The sequence below is a fragment of the Trachemys scripta genome, chromosome 12, assembly GCF_013100865.1.
Source record: "Trachemys scripta elegans isolate TJP31775 chromosome 12, CAS_Tse_1.0, whole genome shotgun sequence".
NCBI lineage: Eukaryota > Metazoa > Chordata > Testudines > Emydidae > Trachemys > Trachemys scripta.
This window is the reverse complement of record NC_048309.1, coordinates 10,397,103-10,422,352: the sequence shown is the minus strand read 5'-3', so window position 1 is coordinate 10,422,352 and position 25,250 is coordinate 10,397,103. Positions and strand designations below refer to the sequence as shown.

Below are 25,250 nucleotides of genomic sequence, written 5' to 3'. Positions count from 1 at the left end.
GGACTGTTCTAACAAATGTTGGACATAATGTAGTGACATTTAGAGCCTAATACAGTTCTTGAACTGACCCTGGGAGAAAATTGTAACTTCTTTGAGCATTAAAACCCTAAGGTTAGCCAGAACCAGATCCTCTTGGGTAAAAAATGCCAAGCATTCTCCTGGCCTCAATATGTATGTGCATGTGTACACACAGAGATACAGGCAGGAATATATATGTAAACCATTTTTTCTATATAACTGGAGTGGGAGTTTGTTAGAAGCATTGAAATCTTGATTACAAATTAGCTTTTTTCCTTATAGATTGCTTGACTGCTTATCGGTATAGAAATATTTTTATTGTTTTGAACAATATATTTGAGAGATGACCGAGTATATTTCAAAACAGTGCAAGTTGGCATCTCGATTTAAAAATATAAAATGTTCATAAATGAACTCGCACTTTTTGTGACCTACTTTCAGCTTCCTCTCTATCCTTGCTTCTTATATTTTCGAAAGTCACCTGCAAGAAAGGAACAAATTAAAATTAAGTAGTGTGGACATTTCAATCCTGGCCTGCATTTCCATTGGCGGGACTCTCCTAAGTATAGATTTCTATTCCTTAAGAATTGTTTCAAGTTGTCTAATGGCTCTATATCAACTAGAGACTAAACTGAGGCCACTAAACTCATTCTCGCTTTTAACTCAAGCACGATTTCATCCTAGATTTCCAGAGATGAAAATTGCACTGAAGCAGCAGATATTTACTTATAAAGTTCCTTATTAGATACAATCAATCATTCAAGAAATTTATGTTCTATGGAAAGAGATGAGAAAGCTCTGTGCTGACCACTGTGGTGAGGGAAAGATTTAGACAGAAGATTTCTCTGCTAACACATATTTACTGTCCTTATCCCAATTAAAATCCTGTAACAACGAAAATTCTCTGCATTGCTTACCCCATAATAACTTTGTTAGATGCTCTCCAAGTAAGTAGAATCCTATCATTACGAGGTAGGAAATGGTAAAAAGTACCGCCTTTCCAGGTACGCCTAATACTTCTAAAATTGGGTATGCCCAAATTCCTGATGCATAATTTACCCATAGTACCCTAAAGCAATGAAAGACAAACAGTATTGAGAAACAGAACTAGACATATCTACATTTTAGTTTGCTTGACGATTATAAATTGGCTTTATTTCTAAAGCCATATGAAAATCTCCATTCTTGTCACTTTTAATTTTGCATTTAAAAGGAACGTTTGGTAAATTAGTTAAATTTTCAAGCAATTTTTTTCCAAAATGTTCATAAATATTTATATATTTCAGTTAAAATTAAAATAGCTTTGTTTTGATTTAAACTTTTCTCTGCAGTAACAGCAACGTAAGGGGGTTTAATGGAGTGTAGTGAGGATAAATTAGTATTTATAAAGTGATCTGAGATTATTGAGGAAAGGCTCTAAGAGTCAAATGTAATATAATTACTATCATTTAAACAATTACACGTAATAATGGTTTCAAATTCTCTCGCGCCTCTGAACAGAGATTGGCAAAGCATTTTTCAGCCATTACTTAAGTCACAAAACTGCAGATTTGCCAAACAACAAGTTACAGTATATATCATATGTGCACACAAGAAATTCTTCATTGTGCCAACCTGTGTTACTATCAGATGTTCTTTTAAGTGTGTGTGCATTCTGTCATTTAAACACAGAATATTAAAGTAAAACAATACTGAAGGCCAAATATTCAAAATCTCGTGCAAGACAAGCCCAGAAAGATTGTGCAAACACTTCTGAATCCACAACTGTAATGTCAGCACAAATCAGGGTACCTGAACCTCTAACTAGGTTCTTGTGGGTGCAAATATGCAAATTTGAATTCATATTATGAAGTGTAAAAATTAGCCTGCAAAATGGGAGGCTGATCATGAGCGCTTCTGAAAATGTATCCGTGTGTGAAATGTATAGAGCAGTGATTCTCAAACTAGGCGGCCAGCACATCCCTCGGCCCGCACTGCTTCCCACAGCCCCCATTGGCCTGGAATGGGGGACCGCAGCCAGTGGGAGCCACGATCGGCCAAACCTGTGGACGTGGCAGGTAAACAAACTGGCCCAGCCCACCAGGGGCTTTCCTTGAACAAGCAGCGGACAGGCTTTGAGAACCACTGGTATAGAGGACCTTCAACATTGGATATGTGCAGCTAACCTCACTTGGGCCAACAGTGGGATTTGAACCTGTGCCTAAAAACACAAGCCTGTCACTTGTGCTAAATGACCGTTCTCTAGGTGTAAGCAGTAGCAGATTCATAAACCTCTGTCCACTAGAAAGATAAGTAACACATAACTGAATGGTGAATTACACATCCAACTGTTTGTGCACACAAATCCAAATTCTATTTGTATGAGCAAACAAAGCATTTCTGAATGAAAACTGTCATCACTGAAAGCCTATCTACCTCTTATGATTGGTAATTAAGCAATGTTGTTTTTGCATGAACAAGTTTTGCATGGGTATGGACTGGATGTCCTTTGAAAATGTGACCCTAAAGATGCAACACAAACCCACACAACCAGAGCATTCTGAGTTACAATTGCATCAGACATTATAGCAGGTACAGAACTGCCTCAACCCTAGGAACATTTTATTGTAATGGTTATTTAAATATTTTATGCTGTTCCCAAACTGGAAAATGTATAACTAAAGATTAGCTAAGATTTTTAATAAGTCCTCCATATCCCCTGCTGAGCACAGAATCATCCATATTTTCCTCACTCCCACCTTTGAGGCACCATGTAGTAGCTGCCAGTCTTCCACCTGAGGACTAACCGACCTTCATTCCCAATCAATGTTACCTCACAATTGGTCAGAGAAGTCACGGATGGACAATCTGAAGGATTCCATGCCCCAGGGTTAAGGTCCAGATTTTTAAAGATGTTTAGATACCTAACTCTCATTGATTTCATTGGGAGTCAGGTGCCTAAATACCTTTAAAAATCTGGCCTTAAGTGCTCACAATGCCAGTTGGCCCAAGCAACAAGGTCTCGGGAATCAAAACTACATCTGTTACTCTGCAGAACACTAGCAATAAATCTGAGAATCTTATGCCCTCTCTGGTTTCTGTGGAAGGCAGCGGAGGTATGATAAAGACAGCGCTCTCTGGAAGGGACAAATAATTACTTATGAAGCGCTGCATTGTTTCAAATAACTCTTAATATTTCTAATTAATCCTCACAGCCATTTGATGAAGGAGACAATGAAGTGACTTGCCCAAAGTCACAGAGTAAATAAGTGTCAGCCCAACTAGGTCTTTTGGCTTACAGGTCAAATATTGCATAGAATGGAATTGTCACTTGAAATAGAGGATGGCAGATGCATTTTTCTGCATCCAATTAGCAGCATCTGCTATCAACACTTGGGACTGATGTCACCAGATAGTTATGCACTGCTACATCATCCTTCCAGTGAGAAGTCTGAAACTAAAAAAAGAGAAACTTATCAAACAAGAGTGTGTTATGTGGGAGAATTTGAATAAGAGGAAACTGAGTAAGAGGAAAAACAGAACTGCACTAAAATTTACACTAGTAATAAAATAGAAATCACTAACAGAAAGAGGGTTTGAACTTTATTGTAAAGCCTTTCAAAATAACATTTCCTGAACATTCATTCTCTTAGCTGTTGTCAAGGCTGACTCCCCACTCTGTCACTCCGAGTGCAGAAAGTGGGGGCCCACAAGGATTCTAAAAATTAATACTCGCCACTCCAGGCTTGCATTAAACTCTCAAGGTTACAGCTTTTCCCTGACCTTGGCTTGGTAAATGCTGCCACCACCCAAATGCAAAAAATACCCCTGGAACCCAGGAAGCAACACTTGGGAATTCCTCCCTGTGGTGTACCCTCAAGCCCTTTCACCTCCCCTCCTCCCGCCGAAGAGCTGAGAAAGAAAACAAAGGAAATTAGCTGTGCAACCAGCTAATCAAACATGCACAAACCTCTTAGACACCAAAAATCCAATCCTGTTCTTTTAAAAAGGTAAATTTTATTAAAAACAAAAAGGAGAAAAATACATCTGGAACTTAAGCTTTTGCTAGATTTTAAAAGAGCAATTTCAAAAATTAAGCACCCAAACTAGCTTTCTTGGGGGTTCAGCTTAAAGGTTACAAGCAAACAAAAGCATCAGGGGTTTAGCACAGAGGAGTCCACAAGCCAGTAAGAAATAAAAGAAATAACCCTGATTGCATCTTTTTAGATATTCCCTAATTTTACTTACATATCTGAGCCTCCAGATAAGTAGGTTTGAGGTATGAATTGATAATCTATAAGAACATAAGAATGGCCATACTGGGTCAGACCAAAGATCCATCCAGCCCAGTAGCCTGTCTGCCAACACTGGCCAATGCCAGGTGCCCCAGAGGGAGTGAACCTAACAGGTAATGTGTGATCTCTCTCCTGCCATCCATCTCCACCCTCTGACAAACAGAGGCTAGGGACACCATTCCTTACCCATCCTGTCTAATAGCCATTAATGGACTTAACCTCCATGAATTTATCTAGTCTTTTTTTAAAAACCCTGTTATAGCCTTAGCCTTCACAACCCCCTCAGGCAAGGAGTTCCACAGGTTGACTGTGTGCTGTGTGAAGAACTCCTTTATTTGTTTTAAACTTGCTGCCCATTAATTTCAGTTGGTGGCCCCTAGTTCTTATATTATGGGAACAAGTAAATAACTTTTCCTTATTCACTTTCTCCACACCTCTCATGATTTTATATACCTCTTTCATATCCCCCCTTAGTCTCCTCTTTTCCAAGCTGAAAAGTCCTAGCCTCTTTAATCTCTCCTCATATGAGACCAGTTCCAAACCCCTAATCATTTTAGTTGCCCTTTTCTGAACCTTTTCTAATGCCAGTATTTTTTTTTTATTTTTTTTTTTTAAGATGAGACCACATCTGTACGCAGTATTCAAGATGTGGGCGTACCATGGATTTATACATAAGGGCAATAAGATATTCTCCGTCTTATTCTCTATCCCCTTTTTAATGATTCCTAACATCCTGTTTCCTTTTTTGACTGCCGCTGTACACTACATGGATGTCTTCAGAGAACTATCCACGATGACTCCAAGATTTCTTTCCTGATTAGTTGTAGCTAAATTAGCTACAATCATACCTGGCTTAAATCTTACACAGCATTATTTCTCCATGTGCCTGCAGCCCAGAGAACCACAGACAAAGGAAAAGTTTCTTTTCCAATTTAAAAGTTCTAGCCTTCCCATTGGCTCTTTTGGTCAGGTGCCCACTCCTTTTCTTTTACCTATGGACTTGTTAACCCTTTACAGGTAAAGTAAGCAGAGAACAGACACCAAGAGGGATTTTACAGCTAACTGGCTGTCTGGGTGTTTATAAAAGGGAGCTCCCCCTGCCCTCTTCATTTATCACACACCTCCCAAATCACAGACGGTGCTGGCCAGCCTGGTTTAGGTCAGGTCCATACTGGCTGGGATTTCTTCCTGGAGGTTTAGGAAACAGAGTTAATAAGATACATGCACCTCTAATTTTACTAATAATTACATAAAGAACTAAACAGTACTTTTTACATTTCAAGGACTACAATGACTTAAAATGCAGGGGCATTTTTACCCAGCTGATTCTGGGAAACCTTCTTGGGAGAGTGCATCAGCCACTTAGTTAGAGGCTCCTGAAATGTTTTGTATCTCAAAATTAAATTGTCTTGAAGAGCTAAACTCCACTGAAGTTTTTTGTTAGTCTCTTTGACTGCGTGAAGCCACTTGAGTGCGGCATGGTCAGTCTGCAGGTAGAAATGCCGTCCCCAAATGTATGGGCATAGCTTCTCCAGAGCATATACACAATGGAGTAACATTCTTAAAGTTAGTTTGGGTGCTTAATTTTTGGAATTGCTCCTTTAAAATCTAGCAAAAGCTTAAGTTCCAGATGTATTTTTTTCCTTTTTGTTTTTAATAAAATTTACTTTTTAAGAACAGGATTGGCTTTTTGGTGTCCTAAGGGTGGGGTGGGGTGTGTGTGTGTGAGTGTGTGTGTGAGAGAGAGAGAGAGAGAGCACATGCGCGAGCTTGAGGGTACCCAACAGAGAGGAATTCCCAAGTGTTCCTTCCTGGGTCCAAGGGGTTTTTTTGCATTTGGATGGTGGCAGCGTTTACCAAGCCAAGGTCAGAGAAAAGCTGTAACCTTGGGAGATTAATACAAGCCCGGAGTGGCAAGTATTAATTTTTAGAATCCTTGCGGGCACCCACTTTCTGCACTTGGAGTGTCAGAGTTTTTCTTTCATAGTGCTAAATAATATCTGCCTAGAACCAATATAAATTCCTCCTTATTACAAGTTCCATGGCTGAAGAAAGTAGGACTACAGATCCACAGAGTTTAGACAAACAAAACTTCAAAAATGTTAGAATTGCTTTTCTGTATTTTGAGGAAAAACGCTGAACTACAAAATCGGGGGTGGGGTGGGGAGGGGAGGGAGTAGAGGATGGAATCCAAAAATAACACTTAAAAACTACAATGTATAGGCCTTATACAAATAATGTAATACCATAAGCAAACTCTTATACCAAACTGCTGTAGTGTTTACTAGACTAGACTGAATTAAGGGCCAGGTTGTTTCTCCTATCTCAGTGAGTATTCTCCATACATCCTCCATAAATGCATCCTTGGCAACAAGGCTCCATCACAGGCCAACCTGCCAGGAAGAGTGGAAAGAGCCATCGGGGGAAGAAAACTACAAAGGTTCTGCACACATAGTCCTTCCCTTTACATATTCCCCTGATATCCAAGCAGATTTTGTGGGATCCGACTCACCTTTTAGTTTGGTCAGGTAGGGAGAGGGGAGCTCTGCATGAGAAAATAACAGAAAAGCTGCACTGGGAAGGGAATTCAGAAGAGTTTCCAGCGATCTATGCGGGTAATTTGTGCAGAGGGGACACACTGATCCTATGTTACCAATCCCAAGGACTAGGACATTGTAGCTATTCTTTAGTTCTCAACTTGTTTCATGTTATACACATGTACATGCAGCAGTACTTTAACTATACATTTATAGAGGTTGTCATTTCAATTCAGGTGTATCACTACTGTTGTGTTCATCCAGCAGCAGTGTACTGTGATGAATTCTTCTGGATGTGGAGCTTGCTTCTGTAGTCCATACCTTTTCCATATGAAGATTTTCTAATGCAGTGCATCCTATATGGGGCTACATTTTAAATCAACCTAGAAGCTGGTACGGGATGTGATGGTTTATTTATGTGTGATCCCATTACTCTGGGATGTGCATTAACTATCTGTTGGTTTCCAGGTGGAGTTTAAAGTGCTGGTTTTGAGCTGTAAAGTCTGAACTGGATTGGACCAATGTATCGAAGGGTACATACACAATATAGTCAGAGGTGTGACTGCAGCTCAGGTAGACACATCTAAGTAGCACAGCTAAAAACAGCAGTGTTGATGTGACAATGCAGCCTTCGACAAAGCAAGTGAGTACCCAGGGTCTTCGGTGTGCTTGTACAGCCTGTGCTGAAGTCCACACCACCGCATCTACACTGCAATTTTTAGCCATGCTAATGCCGGTGTAGCTAGTTTAGGTACTACAGTGAAGACATACATTAAGGCTACATCAACACAGCATTTTCATCGTTAAAACTTTTGTCACTCAGGGATGTGGAAAAAAAAAAAAGCCCTGAATGACAAAAGTTTTAATGACGAAAAGCGCTGGTGTCGACAGCGCTTCGTTGGCGGGAGATGCTCTCCTGGCGACAAAGAGTGGCTACACTGCGCACCTTACAACCCTGTGGATGCTTCGGCACAGCCGTGCTGTTGTAAGCTACACAGTGTAGACCTAGCCTAAGAGACTACATTACTCCTCAGGCTATAGTACCACAGTTGCAGTGAACACAGGTGTTTGAACAGGAGACCCCTCTATGCAACAGACAGGAGCTGCCTGCAGGGCATTCTCTGAGGGGCCTTCAACTTTGGAATTTACTCCCCTCCCCAAGCCAAAGTAACTCAAACGTGCTGATCAGGGCAAGCTGCAAAGCCCACCTCTTTACCCAGGCTTTTGGATAAGAAATGGTGTATTAAGGGCTCATACTGGTGAGTGTAGAGGGGGAATATTTGGATTCAAGATTTTTGGTTATTTTCTTATATTTTCAGCTAGCTATGGTTAAGATACTAGTTTCATATTCATGTAATCATATTTATAATTAAGTGAAAGGAGATTAAAGTTCAGGATAGATATTTTTAATGTTAGGTTTAAAATGAAATAAATAAATAAAGATAGACTAACAACTTGCCTGTATCAGATGAATAACCATTTCAAAGGTCAGTGACTAAATTTAAGCAGTTATTTTATGACAGTTTACTATTCATACTGAGCAGGGTTACAGGGCATTTGAAGGAATATTTGAAAGATTTTTTTCTCTGAGGCTGCAAAATTTTGGGGGGGACTCTATAGAGGTTTTTCTTAAAGCAAATTTACTCAAAACAAATGAAAACAGTAAGGTGTCTAATAACATATTTGTATCTTTTAATCAATAAAAAGACTTAATTTAATCTGCTTTGCTTTTTTTTGAATCCTTCCAGCTTCCTGACATCTTTCATTTTCCTCTGAAATCTTCCTCTTGCACTCAGTTATCTGTTTCCCTTCTAGTATACTATGTGGAGGATCAGACACTTAAACAGAATATTCAAATGTTTGGTATATTCTAAACTTGAAACCTATTTTTGTGGAATGTCTTTTGACGGAATCCAACCATACTAGATAAATATTTTACATGGATGTTTTGCTAATACACTAAGCAGTGAAATAGTTCACTGTGTTGCTATTCAAATTGTCATTATTAGGTTTCAACATTATCACTGACTTTGGCTAATTAAGTAGTTCAAACCTCTCTTTGGGTCAAATCTACTGGTCATAAATGTTCTGCAGCACAGGGGGGCACTCCACATAAAGGCCACACACGAAGATTCGCTACTACATCTGCCATAGAAGAGTGCTCTGCAGCAGCTCTCTCCAAAACACACATGGAGGTAGTATTTGGAACCACACTGGTCATGAATCAGGAGTGTGCCCTGTGGGACCACACTATTGTAGTTTAGAAAAAAAAAGTGACTGCAGCATGCATTTTTATTATCTCTTGTAAAGTATTTGTATCTTATTATACTGTAGAGTAAGAACCAAGATACATGATGATAACTCCATCAAGAAAAGCAATAAATATTATGCCAAAAAATACAAACACACACATGCATTCTGCTCTTTATGCTTCTTGATGCTGATGTGTTTCTGAGAAACAGGGAATGCCTACCATGTGAGGTATGAGGTACCAAAGATGCTAAGTCCTATCATTCCATTCAATTTAGAAAGGTATTTATGTGGACATGTAATCAGCTCAATAAGAAGTAGTGGCAGTATAGTGGTATGCTGAAAATAAAAATCAAATACAAGAGTCAGATTTGGAAATATACAAAATGAACAAATGATATCCTAGAAAATATGACAGAAACATCGACTGTGAACATTTCAGAAACAGCAATGAAATATTTTGTTTGGTAGGTTTCTCTGGTAAACTATTAATTATAACAGATTCCTTCCATCCCCCACAAATGTAATCTCTACTTTGTAACAGCTGCATCCACTCCCCCAGAAATTAAAGGCCACCAAGAGATGCAATCAAAATTAAATTGATGTTTTTAAATCAGGAAATAAAATGCCCATAGTTGATTTTGAGTATTATAGACTTGATCCTATATTCACTGAAGTCAATGGCAAAGCTGTCATTGACATGATGCTGGCTCAGGACCGATGAGACAAATTAGAGAATCAATAACTAAATAATGTAATTGCATTCAACATGCTTTGGACCTGGCCCATAATATATAGGACAAGTTACTGTGCAATTTACAGATTTATCTGTGGATGTTCTACAAGATTTAAGGAATTCATATATCTCGATAGATAGATAGATTTACACTCCATACAAAAACAGATTAAAAGAATGTTCTGGTTGCAATGGGAAGCACCCAAATATCAGAAAATGAAAAAGATTTGTGCAGCCTTAATTCTGCCCCCTTCCATGTATATATGATAATACAGTATTTAATTACATGCTACATACTGTTTTATCCATGTGCCCTGCCTAATTTGGTGCACAGGACAGGTGATATTCAGTGAAAGAGGCAGCTAGCTGTTCATATGAGGAACTAAGGATATGTCTACACTCAACAACCAAAACAGCCCCCACCCCACCCTCAACTACCCAGCAGCAGCAAGTCTCCGAACCTGGGTCAGGGACTTAGGCTCATGCTATGAAGGCTAAAATAGCAATGTAGACATTTCTGCTCAGGCTGGAGCTTGGGCTCTGAAACCCGGAGAGTTGTTGTAGGGTGTTTGTTTGTTTTTTCTTTCAGTGTAGCTGTACCCTACAGCACAGAGAGCCCTGGGTTGGGTCTACACTAGTCTTGCCCCCCCCCCCCTCCCATACTGGTGCATCTCCACCAGTGGTAGAGATGGTAGGAGTTATAGTTTAGAGAATGCTCTGGTAGGGCTACAGGCCATGACCCTGATATCTACACTTGATGCAGTGTGGAATACCAGAAGATAAGTAAGAAATTTGTAAACTAAATTGTCTGCAAGTTATTGTTATGTTCAAACTGCATGTATTGTACATATATAATAAGGAAAATACCATAAAGTGAAAAAACATCAAACCCAAGACCCAGAGAAAGAAACACTATCTGCTTACCATGGTATGATTAAGCCAAGATGGATTAATCTCATCCAGTTCTTTAGGGTATACCAATTCTCTGTCATATGCATAAAGGGTCCAAAAAGTAACAGCTACAAACTGAGATAAAAAAAACTGCATGTAAATAAAACTAAACACAGTAGAACCTCGAGTTATGAACACAAGAGCTCTGAACTGAGCAGTCAACCACACACCCCATTTGGAACCAGAAGAATGCAATCAGGCAGGAGCAGAGACCCCCAAAAAAGAGCAAATACAGTCCAGTATTGTGTTAAACAAACTACTAAATAAAAATAAAGGGAAAGCAGCATTTTTCTTCTGCATAGTAAAGTTTCAAAGCTGTATTAAGTCAATGTTCGGCTGTAAACTTTTGAAAAAAAAAGTAACATTTTGCTCAAAGTTACGAACATTTCAGAGTTACAAACAACCTCCATTCATGAGGTGTTCATAACTCTAAGGTTCTACTGTATTACTAATCTTTGTGCACAGGACAATTCAGATAGAGTTTATCCTTATCAAAATAGTTGCTTTGAAGAGAAGATGTATTTAAAAGTTTTTCTGTTTACATGGTGGATGTTAAGACAGTTTAGTACAAATTACCTCCATCTTTTTTTTTTTTCCTGTCACATTCAGAAAACGTATACTTCATTGAAAAACTACTATAAGTTACTGCATAAGTAATGGAGAATTTATGGAATTAATTCTGCTCCCATTAGAGACCAGGGGAATTTTACCACTGAGGTCAGTAGATGCACAACAGGGTGGGTGTCCTGCACTCCATTTTGGTTAGCATGTACTGAAAGAACGAGGGAAATATTAACAGTAACTTGCTGTTAGTGAACTCAGAACACAAAGTAATCCTTTGAAAAATACAAAATAATATATAATTGATAATCATTAACCAAGAACAAAAAAGTTCGTAGAAAGATAAAGTGAGACATGTACAGGAGCTACAGTAGCAATTTTATAATCTAATGCTTCCTTAATTCCTAAAATATGCATATTTTATATTTTCTAAACTGTAGGAATTTTTTTCTTAAGCTCTATTGTTCACAGAACTCAAGACAATCCCAGGCCTTGTCCACACAAGAAAGATGCACTGATTTAACGGACCCAGTTTAGAAACCAATTCAGTTAAATTAGTGCAAATCCTTTGTGTGGACACATTTCAATTTATGAGTGCCTTTTCTTGGTCTAATTTATGCTCATTCCTTGCCGACATAAGCTAAATCAAAATAAGGTACACTGGATTAAGAATGTCCACCTAAGGGAGTTAAACCATTTTAGTTACATCGGAGTACCTCTCTCAGGTAGACAAGGCCTCATCTAGGAATCGGATAACACAAACTCATATTCATATAAATAGTCATTATTCATATGAGTACCCCCATTCATGAGGATTACTTGCGTGAAGAAAGGTAGGCCCTAAGTGAACTCAACAGAAATCTAATTTCTCTCTTTCTTTGTGTCCATATGTTTCAAAAAGCAGCTGGTAACACATTAGACAAAATGATCCTTTCCTATCGGGTATACATTAAGAGTCAATTGAGTCAGGGATAAATTAGACCTGTTATGTCTGAAACTAAACAAAATGGTGTATAAAATATTACGGCTTTCAGCTGTGTCAATTTAATCTGGACATGCCAATATCTTCTGTCTTTTCTGAAGTTATTTGAGAGGGGTCCTGTTTGTAGGAACTACTTACTAAGCCAACAGGGAATACTAGCACTGAGAAGATGAAGTCTCTTGGAGGCAACAATCGGGATGCCATACTGTTCTTTGTGGCAGGGATGAACATATGAGCAAAGTCAATTATGACACATATTCCAAACAATAGAGTTTGAAGAATCTAAATGTATTAAGAAATGAAGAAAACATCTTAAGAAATTGTTTTAATACATTATTTTGGTTACAAATATATCATTTTACTACTCCTCTAGTATTCCAAAGAAGAAAATATTTTATTTAAGTGAATAGAACGTGTTTGTCCTGGAAGTTATTCATGTTTACCTAGCCTGTTACCTCACTCTTCAATCAATATACTTGTTTTTGTTCACATATACATTTACTGGCACTACAGTGCCTTTAAACTTCTTTTGAAAAGAAAGTAAAACACTCAATTGTTTGTGTTTCTAGTCTATCTACTGTAATGACATCTTACCAGTTCAGGATAAAGGACAAAATTCTGCATTTCTAATACAGGCAAAATTCTCAATGACTCAAAAGGAGTCTTATCTACCTTATTTTGGCTCAGGCCTATAAATTTCACTTACTCCTTGCGTTTGGAAACTTTATCTTCTGACTAATTCTAAACATGCATTTTAGTAATGGATTTTCAAACTTTTTAAAGTGCAGGCATCTGATCCTAGCTCTATGTGCACATTGTCCCTGTGCAAAACTGTTGTCAATGGGAGGTTCTGTGAGCAGCAGGAATTGCAAGATCAAGTCCCAAATTATCAACGTGAACATCTTCTATCTCCATTGTCTCAAAATTCCCCATTTTATACAAGCTATTTTATTTGGTTTCTGGTTATAAAATTAAGTTGTTTAGAATTAATCATCTGCTATTTTTTCCTAAGAGAGAAAAAAATTCCCTGAATTCTCTACAGAATTATCCTCAAAATACTGTTTGATTTTTTAAATGTATGATTGTAAAGGACCCCAAAGAAGAAAAGCACAAGAGAAGGGCTGGATATTGTCATTATTACTTTTGCATTTTCAGTTACTTTTATCAGAAATAATTAAATTTTCAAAATTAATTTAAATTTAATTTTAATTTTTCAAATAACAATGGAAACATGGATCAAGTGATGATAGGTCAGGTTCCCTCAACATGACTCAGTGCCCTCCTAACACCGGTCCTTCTCCCCAGTTTTGGCTCACACCTGCCCCCTACAACCATCAAGCCAGGCTTCCCTTTTGTGTCCTCTTCGGCTCACACCACTTCTCCCCACAAACCAGGTCTCCCTCTTGCACCCCTTCAACCCACACCTGTCCACTGCAACCTTCAGGCCAAGCCTCCCTCTTGAGCCCCCTTTGGCCCACACCGACTCCCCTTCCAGCCAGGCCTCCCTCTGCCCCCCCCGCAACCTTCAAGCCACCCCTCCTCCTTGCCCTCCTACCGCCCCCAGGTGAGACCTCCCTCCTACTCCCCCTTCATAATGGGCCTAGCGCCCCCAGCCGGTCTCCTCCCTCCAGCCCCGCTCAGGCCAGCCGGCACCTGGTTGATGAAGGTCAGGTATTTCCAGCGGCCGCCATAGGTGTTCTCGCTCTCCCTGCGGAGGGAGTGGGGCATGCCCACGTTCTGAGAGAGTGAGAACGAGGCCCACAGGAAACAGCACAGGTGGACGAAGGTCAGGAACCGCTCCGCCATCTTGGGCGGGCCTCACAGCCGCGACGCCCCCTTCCCTCACAAGGGGGGCCTCCCGCACGCGCGTGTGAGGCGCGCTGCGCATGCGCGACACATGCCCCTGCCGTCGGTGCGTTCCGCGCACGAGTTAGACATCCGGTCGCCATCTTGTGTGGGTCTGCAAATGAGGCGCGTTCCAACGCCTCCTCCCCTCACTGGAGGACCGAATCCCTTGTGGTGAACTCCGCGCGTGCGTCGTCCCGCCCGCCGCCATCTTGTGCGACCTCGTTGAGCTCTGTGACGGGGTATAGCGGCCCGACGCCATGTTGTGAGGCTCGCAAGGTGAGGCGCTTTGCGGCGACGCCTCTTCATTTCACAGTGGCCAGGAATGCGCGTCAGTGCGGGGAGTGGGGGTTAGGGGAGCGGGAGATGACGGGCAGCCCAGAATTACTCCCCCTAACCCTTCAGCCATCTGCAGACCGTGGCTCATTCAGTGCAGTAATACAGGGGACAGTGGGATTTACCGAGAAGTGACATGCTCCCTGTGTGATTGTGCCCACCCACGGGGACCTGGTGCTGGCTGCCCCTGGATGGGAGGGATCAGCCTTTAGTGCAGGACTTAGGTGTCCTGGATAAAACGGCTGGAGGAATGCCTGTGTCAGCTGTGAGGACCTCAGTCTGTGGGGCTCGGGGTGGGTTTGTGCCTCTTGAGATAGGCATGGCGTCATTCTGGATGGGCACGATGTCTGTACACCATCCTTAGTGTAAGGCCGAAACCAGAGTCCCTGATATTGTCATTAAAGACACTTTTCATAAGAGTTGTGGCGTCGATGTGTCCAGATCGGATTGCATCTTAGCTAATTATATACGCCCACCCAATTTCTTCATTGCCTGTCCTAAATTATTGCATCCAACTGGAATTGTCACACTGAACCCCAGAGGGGGTTGTATTTCTATGGTGAGTGAATGATTTCTGTAAAATAGGTTGGCATGAAAAGTAAAGTATAAATATATTAGTTTGATGATAGTGGTTTGAGATTACAAAGCTGTGTGCTATAGGGAACTAAACATTACTAACAGCAAGTGCTGGAAAACCACCTGATGGGGAAAAAAGAATGTAAGGGATGAATGGAAGTCCTTACAATCCTAATTCAAAATTAACACTTGAAATCCTTTCCCAGAGTTCAAATCTACTTTTGTTGGATTTTATTTATTATTTTTATTATTGTTTCTAGACTAGATTTAAATACAATTTTTGTTTACTTTAGGAAAGTAAAGGTGTTACATTAACGAGTCAAAAGAGATTTTAAGATAAACTGGAAGGTCTTTGCAAGTACAGTAAGATAGACATAGGCCCTATTAAACAATTACAAGAATACTGATGAGTGACTGTTGGCTTTAGGAGAGCAGGTGATGATTGGTTTCATAATTGAGGTATCTTAGAGTGGTTTTTGCCTTCACACCTCTTTGAAGATGTGTCTGGGTACTTGTGATTTGGCCACTGATTCATTCTGACTGACTGGCATCTCTACCTGCTACTCTTCTCCACATCTCAACTGCGGTTGACCTTCTCTCTCCAACTTTGGAACATTCCAATTACAACTACTACTAGCTAGTATTTTGTGGGGAGAGTATACAGATGAAATGTAGGCTTCTCTTTATAGTTATACAGATGATCATTACTTCAAGGATTTCTTATCTAAATGAGTCAAGGGTTTTCATCTGTCCTGTCATTATGACTTGTTTTCTGTTTCATTTTTCCTTTCCTAGTGTACAGCCACATATGTTCTTTTGGATACAAAAGCAGATGGGATAATTAAGCTCTTATACAGTTGACAGAATTGTACCTGTTTAATTGTTCACACTAGAGGGTACTAAACTAATGCAAAACAGTGTTTGCTACCGATTAAAATATCACCTTTGTGAAACTTCCAGAATGGTAGCTTTTATATGGAGTTCCCATGTAACATATGATATGCTGCTTGACAAGTCACCCAGTTGGCTTTGATTTATATCTATTTAACTATCTGAATAAAGGTTAGTTACAAATAAGTAGACCTCTCTGAATTCAGCATTGTCCTGCTCAAATGAATGAATCAATGACTAGTACACTACCTAATATTGCAATGTTTTAGGAATTATGAAAATGTGAATTTTTCTTTCTAGACCTTTAATCATTTTTATTGCTTTCCTCTGGACTTTCTCCAATTTGTCCACATCTTTCCTGAAGTGTGGGGCCCAGCACTGCACATAAGGCCTCAACTGGAGCGTAAGCAGTGCTGATTAAAGTGGAAAAATGACCTCTCAGGTCTTGATTAAACACTCCTGCTAATACATCCCAGAATTATGTTTGCTTTTTTGCAACAGTGTTACATTGTTGACTCATATTTAGTTTGTAATCCAGTATAACTCCCAGAGCCTTTTCTGCAGTTCTCCTTCCTAGGCAGTTGTTTACATTTTTGTATTTGTGAAATTGATTATTCGTTCCTACGTGTAGTACTTTGTATTTGTCCTTATTGAATTTCATCCTGTTTATTTCAGACCATTTCTCCAGTTTGTCAAGATCATTTTGAATTCTAATGCTGTCCTCCAAAGAGCTTGCAACCTCTCTCAGATTGGTATTGTTTGAAAACTTTATAAGTGTACTCTTTATGCCATTATCCAAATAATTTCTGAAGAGACTGAATAGAACTGGACTCAGGTCAGATCCATGTGGGACCCCACTTGGTATGCCCTTCCAGGTTGATTGTGAACCATTGATAACGATTCTCTGAAAACGCTTTTCCAACCAGTTGCGCATCCACCCTATAGTAGGTTAATCTAGGCTGCATTTTTGTAGTTTGTTTATGACAAGGTCATGTGAGATGGTATCAAAAGCCTTACTTATGTTATGTTAATTAATGTATTTAATTTTTAAAATGTTAGTTAATGTTTTGTAATTTGCTTTGAAATTCCTGGTGGAAAATTTTTTAGAATGGTCTAATTTTATATGAAACCGGCAAAAAGCGATGTAAAACAAGAACATCCCCTCCTTCCCTCCCCAACCTTCCTTCCCTCCTACTGTTCTGGAAGAGAATCCAAATTGCTTTTCTTTATTGATAATTCTTTCCTAGTCTAATGTCTGCCTTTATTGTTCCTCAGGTCTCTCTCTGTTGCTCCCTTACCTTTTCTTTTACTGTTTCAACTCCTAACTACTTTTTATAAATCTCCAGTAATCCTTTGGATAAACTAAAATTAGAATGGCTACCTGATTCTGATTTCACACCTCTGAAATAATTCCTTTGCATTAAGTAGAATTTCACTGAGGTAAAAGTTGAATGAGATCAGAATCACACTGTTATGCCTGATTCTAATCTTATTGACACCAGTAAATCTCTGAATTTACACTTATGTAATTAGGAACAAAATCTAGCCGCTGTATTTCTGTTTTGTAAACTGACTGTCCCATTTATATTATTAATTATGCTTATTATTTATTTGTATTGCTAAGGCTCCCTAGCAGCCCTAGTAATGCACCAGGACCCCATTATGCTAGGTGCTATACAAACACTGAACAAAAAGAAGATCCCTGCCCCAAAGTGTTTACCATCTAATTATACGACAAGAGACAAATAATGGATGTAGACAGGTGGGCAGTACAAGGAAGAAACTTCCCTCAACCTAGAGTGTCAGTTCCCATTTTTTGTAATGGTCTTGTATGCATCCTTGAGGTTAAGACATTCCATTACCATAGAAACGGTCTTCTGTGTCATCATGGACATCACTGCAGTTGTGTTGTTATGGCAACATTCATCACGGCAGCTGCCCTAATGTTAAGTATTTAAATTAATTGCAAGATTTAGCTGTTTGGGAACATGGATCCAATACTAACCCACTCTTTGAAGCAGAATTTTAATAAAATAAAACTCAGTCTCTTTCTTATTTATTTATTTCCATTTACAGGAATGCTATAAAAGGCATCTCTCTCTATTTCATAGATGTTCTTGTCATAATGTAATAATGCATCTTAAGTGCAGCAATACAATTTAATATGACTAGGGCCCTAGCAAATTCACGGCTGTGAAAAACGCATCATGGACCATGAAATCTGATCTCAACTGCGAAATCTGGCTAACTGCGAAATTAGGGCAGGAGCAGGGCTGGGGGTGCCTAAGTTCTATCGTGTGCCAGGCTCCAGCTAGTAGTCACGGCCTGATCTGGGAAAGGACAGGACTTCCTCTTCCCCTGCAGGGGCCGCTTCCAGAGCCAGGTCAAATCCACCTCTGGGAACCTCTTCCAGATGCAGAAAGCTCTGCGGCTGTTAACTGGGAGCCCAGCTCTGTAGGCAGCACAGAAGTGAGGGTGGTTGTTGGTCCCCAACCTGGCTGGGTGGCTGGGGCTCCACCTGTCAGCCACTGACCCAAGCGGGAGGTTGCGGCTCAAGCTGTCACCCCCTCCCAATCCAGAGAGGCTGCGGCTCCAGTGGTCAGGCCCCCATACAGAGAGGCTATGGTTCCAGCTGTTAGCTCCCAACTGGGCAGGAGGCAACTGGGAAAAACCTGGATGTATGGTAACCCATACCCCACAACCCTCACTTTAGAGTGACCAAGTGTCCGGTTTTTGAAGGCACCGGTCACCGGGCTGTTAAAAGTCCAGTTGGCGGTGCTGCTGCGCTAAGGCAGGCTAGTCCCTACCTGTCCTGGGGCACCACACTACGCCTTGGAAATGGCCAGTAGGTCCGGCTCCTAGGAGGGGGCACCGGCTGTTTCCCGGCCAATGGGAGCTGGGGGAGAGGTGCCTGCGGCCAAGAGCAGCATGTGCTGCGGAGCCTCCTTCCCCCGCTGCCTAGGAACTGGACCTGCTGGCTGCTTCTGGGGTGCAGCATGGAGCCAGGACAGGCAGGCAGCTTGCCTTAGTCCCGCTGTGCCGCTGACTGTGAGCCACCTGAGGTAACCCCATGCCCTAACCCCATGCCCCAGCCCTGAGCCCCCCACAAACCTCTCATCCCTGGTCCCACCTCAGACCCCCAGCCCAGAGCCCATACCCCCTCCCCCCTCCTGCACCCCAGCCCTGAGCCCCCCCAAACAAGCCCCCTCCTGCACCCCAGAGCCTGCACCCCCAGCCCAGAGCCATCACCCCCCTGCACCCCAACTCCCTGCCCCAGCCCGGAGACCTCTCCTACACCCTGAACCCCTCATTTCTGGCCCCCTCCCGCAATCCAGCCCCCTGCCCCAGGCCAGTGAAAGTGAGTGAGGGTGGGGGAATATAGTGAGCGGGGGGCAGGGCCTCAGGGAAGGGGCAGGACTAGGGTGTTTAGTTTTGGGGGATTAGAAAGTTGGCAACCCTACCTCACATCTGCGCTGTTGCTGGCATTAGTGCTGGCTTTAGAGCTGGGTGCCCAGCCAGCAGCTGCTCTCTGGCTGCTCAGCTCTGAAGGAAGCGCCTCTGCCAGCAGCAGTGCAGAAGTGATGGTGGCAATCCCATGACCCCCTACAATAGCCTTGCAGAAACCCCCCCCCCACGCATGACACACTTTTGTGTCTGGACCCCTATGGTTACAAGACCCTGAAATTTCAGATGTAAACATCTGAAACTGTGGAATTGACTATTTTTAAAATCCCCTGTCTCTGAAATTGACCAAAATGGACTGTGAATTTGGTAGGCCTCTAAATATAACCCACTGCTACTAAGTTAAAAACAAAAATCCACCTCCCTTTTTCTGAAGCCTGGGATCCCTCACAGATAATGTCCTAGCCACCAGCCTCCGGTTGTTTCTACTAAAGAAGCTCCATCGCAAGTGCCTCTGCTGATCCCAACTCTGGCAATATGACATATGCATAGAGGTGATACCTCTTCAATGCTTCTGAATCAATTTAAAAGGGAAACTTCGTCCCTGATGAGAAGAGTTAAGGGGAATATAAGAAAAATAATAGTCAGAACTATCACTTCTGAATTATCAAATCACGGTGCTAAGCAGTATAACCTGAGAAGGTAAACAGCAGAAGAAACATTTTAGAAGATATGTGCGTTGCCTGATGTAGCATTGTACCATTGTAACAGAGCATTGCCAAAACTTATTGTAGTACTGTGAAGTGTACAATATAACATTCCCAGATCCTGTATCAGTGGATGGTTGTGGAAGCTTGGAAAATACAGAGTTGGGTAGAGACGTGTGTACCAATGCCTTTACTTTCAGAGGGTCTAGGATTGGGTATTGTAGGTCCACAAAACCTCTGAAAATCAGGCCATATGTTTAGAACACTCTAGACTTAAAAAGAGTTTCTCTGTAATACCATCTCAAATTAAAATATTTTAAAATTTCTTTAGAATGTCCCCTTTGTTGTTTTCTCCCCCATTGGAATAATTATTTCTGTTTTTATTTTCAAGGACCATGTTAGATCTCTATTTGTCTTCTATCCGTATATTGCATAAACAGCTACAGTTTTTGGCTGTGTAGAAATCAAAGCAGTTTTTGGCTTTGTGGAAATCAAACTGACTCATCAACATAACATTCTGTCAATCTTGATGGGCTTCAAAAAAAAAGCTCCACTCAGCACTCTGTTGGAGGAAAGTTTGCAGGGTCTGTTCCAGAAGTCACTTACATTGCAAACAGGACTTTCATGAAGGCAAACTGGTAAACTTTGGATCCCCTCTCATCTATAGATATTAGATGGCGACTTCCTATTTGGATTGCTGAAATGTTATAACATAGCACTATTAAAAACTTGCTAAGAGATTTTAATCTCTTAGATGGTTCATATGTGTATATAAATGTAAGTATTTTGCAAAAGAGAATACACATGCAACCATACTTTCTTAGTAGCCTCATAGCTAACAAGAAATCATGTCACGTTTGTGTTAATGATTAAAGAAACCCTGTAATCTTGGATTGGGAAGCCAGACAGTTGTTTGTGGAATATGGAAATAAACCTCTCACTGAAGGGGTTTTTGGCCATAAAACTGGAAAAAAAAAATCGGTGTAACTGGATGCCTACTTTTCAAGCTTCCGAGGCAAGACTGTTTCACAGAGCTGAAGCAGCAGGTACTCTGACACAAGCCAACAAGGTGTTCCATTTAATCAACATTTTTTCCACAAGAAGGGCAGATCAGGCGGTTAAGAAAGTCATATAGGCTCCAACTACATGTTTAGGCAGATATGGTTAAATCAGCACCTGATGGAAATCGGAAAAGTGAAGCATTCATTACAAGAAACAAACGAAATGCTGAATACTTTCCAGTTCTTTTCACTCAAACCTCTTGTTTAGCTTGGAAAACTAGTGGTTTAAAAGAAAAGTTCTGCACCTACCTGTAATCATTCTAAAAGTACTTTAAAACAAGCCCTGTAACTACTCTTTGAAGTGTTATTTCATTTTGCAGTTGAGTAAACTGAAGCAGGTAGCTTAGGTGACTTAACCAATACCCACAGGGAGTAAGAGCTGGAATAGAACCCAGGAGTCCTAAAACCTCTAGTTGCTAAACAATACTAAACAGTGCTTCATTGTTTAAAATTGTAATACAAAAATCTGTCCCTTCCAACATATTAAATGATGAATAGCACACAAATCTGCAGAAAAGGATAAAGTGTGTACAATTTGGGTTTAATACACCTGGGGTTACTGAAGTTTCAGGGGCAAATCTTGATGGGATTGGTTCAGGCCTCCATTCTTCCAGTGTAGATAACTTGAGCACTAAGCTGTTTGGTTTATGTGGTATTTGTATGTCTTGCATGTGTGGACATTAAGGGGTGGATGTTAAGAGTTTATCTGAACAAAATGCATGTGCAGTTGAGGAGTAGGGCTTTTTCCTGTTGTCTCTGGCCAAAATGCCCTTTTTCCTAACGATTTCTACATCTTGGTGGTGGCTGTATGTATATGGTTGTACAGCACTTTTGAGTGAAAATCACTTGAGCATAATAGAATTCTACACTTATTATTCCCACCTGATTGTAATAAAGGTAGCATCGGATTTATTGATTAGGAAGATGTGTTCAGCATATAAAGATTTGTGGGCTGGACCTCAGAATTTGACAGCAACAGTCAACATTTAGATGAAGAATGAAACATACTGAAAGTAGAAATTCTTTCTTCCTAATTTTCTTCCTATTTATATTGCAAGGCTATTCAACTAAAATACCATTTGACCAAGGATATTTGGGTATACTCTGAAGGTATGAACATCTTTCAGTCAGAGTTTGTTCAACTGTGCAAAAGCAGAAATGATGGAGAAATGAATATCTAGATAACCTCCCACGTGGGTGACTGAAACAGTGAGCTGGCAAACTACCAAAGTGTGAAAGTATAAAGACATCAGCCTAGGAAGAAATGAACTGGAACATTGAGGAAATATAGATACCATATATTACACCCAATTTATCACTTTTACAGAGAATGTAGAATATGACTATTTAATCCCTTCCCTTCCTGTGTATGGATATTCCTAATATTTTTAATTGTTGAATGGTGCTTGCATACTACAGTGATGAGTGCCATGGCAAGACCTATAAATGAATCCTGAATACAAAGTAAATTTGGAGCATTTTTCTTTAATATATGGACAAATGATAGTGTAGATACAGGAACTCCTCACTTAAAGTCATCCCAGTTAACGTTGTTTCGATGTTAAGTTGCTGATCAATTAGGGAACATGCTCATTTAAAGTTGTGAAATGCTCCCTTCTAACGTCATTTGGCAGCCGCCTGTTTTGTCTGCTGCTTGCAGGAAGAGCAGCCCGTTGCAGCTAGCTGGTGGGTGGTTGGAACCAGGGTGGACCAGCAGCCCCACTATCAGCTCCCCTCTCCCCTAAGTTCCTTGTACAGTAGCTATCCCTTCCCCCACTGCCATGTGCTGCTCCTGCCCTCTGCCTTGGAGCTGCTCCCAGAGACTCCTGCTTGCTGTATGGGGGGAGGGGAAAAGTGGGGGGCTAATGTCAGGGTGTCTCCCCCTCCCCTCTGCTCCTGCACCCTGCTTACCCCATCTTCCATAGAGCAGGGGAGACACACAATGGAGGAAGGGAGCTTCTAGGCACTAGCTGCGGTCTCAGGTCTCAGCAAGCTGATTTAATTAACAAGGCAGTGTACTTAAGCCTGGGGTCAGCTACTTAAAGGGGAAATGCACATTTTTTCTCTCACACACAGGGTGTGTGTCTCTGACTGCCTTCCCTCCTTTCCTGCTGCCTTGTAGAGTGTTGTGAGAGTTAACCCTTGACGGCTCAGTCAATTGCTAGTTCATTTAGCAGTAAGGCATTCCCTGGGAAATATCCCACCCTCTGACTCCTCCACCTCAACCAAGCTTCACAATCATCATTGTGTACCAGTTTTAAATCATTTGTTTAAAACTTATACTGTGTGTGTGTGTGTATATNCAATCAAGCTTCACAATCATCATTGCTGTGTACAGTATTAAATTGTTTGTTCAAAACTTTGTGTGTATATATCTATATCTATGTAGATATATAAATATAGTTTTTTGTCTGGTGAAAAAAAATTCCCTGGAACCTAATCCCCTCATTTACATTAATTCTTATGGGGAAATTGGATTCGCTTAACATCATTTTGCTTAAAGTCGCATTTTTCAGGAACATAACTACAGTGTTAAATGAGGAGTTCCTGTAGCAACACATGTGGAAATATGACCAGTTGTACCTACTTACATCCTTTTATTTTGGGAATAATTATATACAGTGCTTAAAAGAATGGAAAATTATTTACAGTCTCAAGTTTTTTTTTTAAATTGCTGAGATCACTTCTCTTTCTTAGTTTAAATGGATCATTATTGGACATTGGTTTCTAAAGTGAAACAAGGAAGGTGATTTATTTTTACCCTCGACTCTGTAATATAATCTTCTCTAGCAGTTCTTATAGTATTTTTAATTAGCTGAACATGTGTAATTTAAGTCAGTGGGATCTGCAAGGATGCATCTGAAGACAGAATTTGCCCAACGGTTTACAGTGACACAAAGAACTAAAATCTAGAGTAACAGGACTTATTTTATAATATATCTTTTTCTTGCAGCTGGGAAGATAAATCATGTATCCAAGGGATGGGAAGTCATGATTCTGGGTTCTCTTTCCAGTGGTGCCACTGATTCACTGCGTGACCTTAGACAAGTTACTTAATCACTTTGTGCCTCTGTTAAGCCATCTGAATAATGGATATAAAAAATCTTGCTGCTTTGATACCAATTCTAAAAGTGGCGTTGTGAGGCTTAATTCATGTTGGTAAAGTTCTTTGAGCTTGGATGGAAGGTGCTATTATGATTGCTACTTGTAGCTTCTGGAAACAGTCCTATCTTTTCTTAGTCAGTAGCAGCATACAAACAGATAAAAAACAGATGAAATAAAATGCTCTATAAATGTCCTTATTAAGGATTGGCTTCATTACAAAAGCTAAGGTGAGAGCTAAACATTTTAAAAAAATTAATTACTAGATGTATGGTACAAACCTTCTATAAGAGCTCAAATCCTCATATCCTCCATGAAAAGGTTTCTAAGTTCCTGTTCTCTGGACAACAGAGACAATTAAAGACATTATACTTGAACAGTTGCAGTTCCTTTTAAAGCAAAGTTAGCCATTATTTGGATGTAACTGTTTTACATTTGCATTGCTTTTATGTTTGGTATAAAATTCTTTAAGTGCATTGCAATTACTGTTACTGTGGTGAACAATGGAAGACAATTAAATATGTTAATTACATTGCCTTACGGGCATACTCAGGTAGTGTCGGAATTATTTTTTTCTGTCTCTGATACAGTACTTCACGCTAGTCCTGAACAGCAAAATTGCCCCAACAGGATGGCAGTCACAGCTGAATGTTTTCTACTTAACCAACACAGTTCAGTGAAATTCTGTTAAGCAAAATAGCAGGAGGCTTTTCATGTGCGTTGCCTGTATTATTTTTTTCACAATTTACCCCCTAATATAGTATTTGGCCTATGAAACACAAAGGGCTTTGTTGTGCCTCAGTTAGGCACAGTTGCAATGAGAGGGAAGGAACACCATACAAGCATTAGTTCCTAGTAATAGCCTCAGAGAAACACACAAATACAGAATGCTTCTGGTGACAGTGGGGGAGTATATTCCCAGGCAGCTTTTCCTCCCCACAGGAGCCAGTTGCAGGGCCAGCTGAGGTGAAAGTTCATCAGGGCTATGGCACAACCATTTTAGGATGTCTGTCTGTTTTCA

At 40.5% G+C, this 25,250-nt stretch overlaps 1 protein-coding gene across 1 annotated transcript; it reads right to left on the bottom strand.

Annotated features, from left to right (window-relative positions):
- Positions 1-371: 371 nt before the first annotated feature.
- LOC117886334 (androgen-induced gene 1 protein-like) lies at positions 372-14,285 on the bottom strand. The gene is made up of 6 exons (XM_034788042.1): positions 13,963-14,285; positions 12,448-12,591; positions 10,740-10,841; positions 9,303-9,418; positions 936-1,087; positions 372-499 (listed from the first exon to the last, which is right to left on the bottom strand). The coding sequence occupies exons 1-6, from the start codon at positions 14,113-14,115 to the stop codon at positions 468-470; spliced, it is 699 nt and encodes a 232-aa protein (XP_034643933.1). The 5' UTR covers positions 14,116-14,285; the 3' UTR covers positions 372-467.
- Between the last annotated feature and the right edge of the window lie 10,965 nt (positions 14,286-25,250).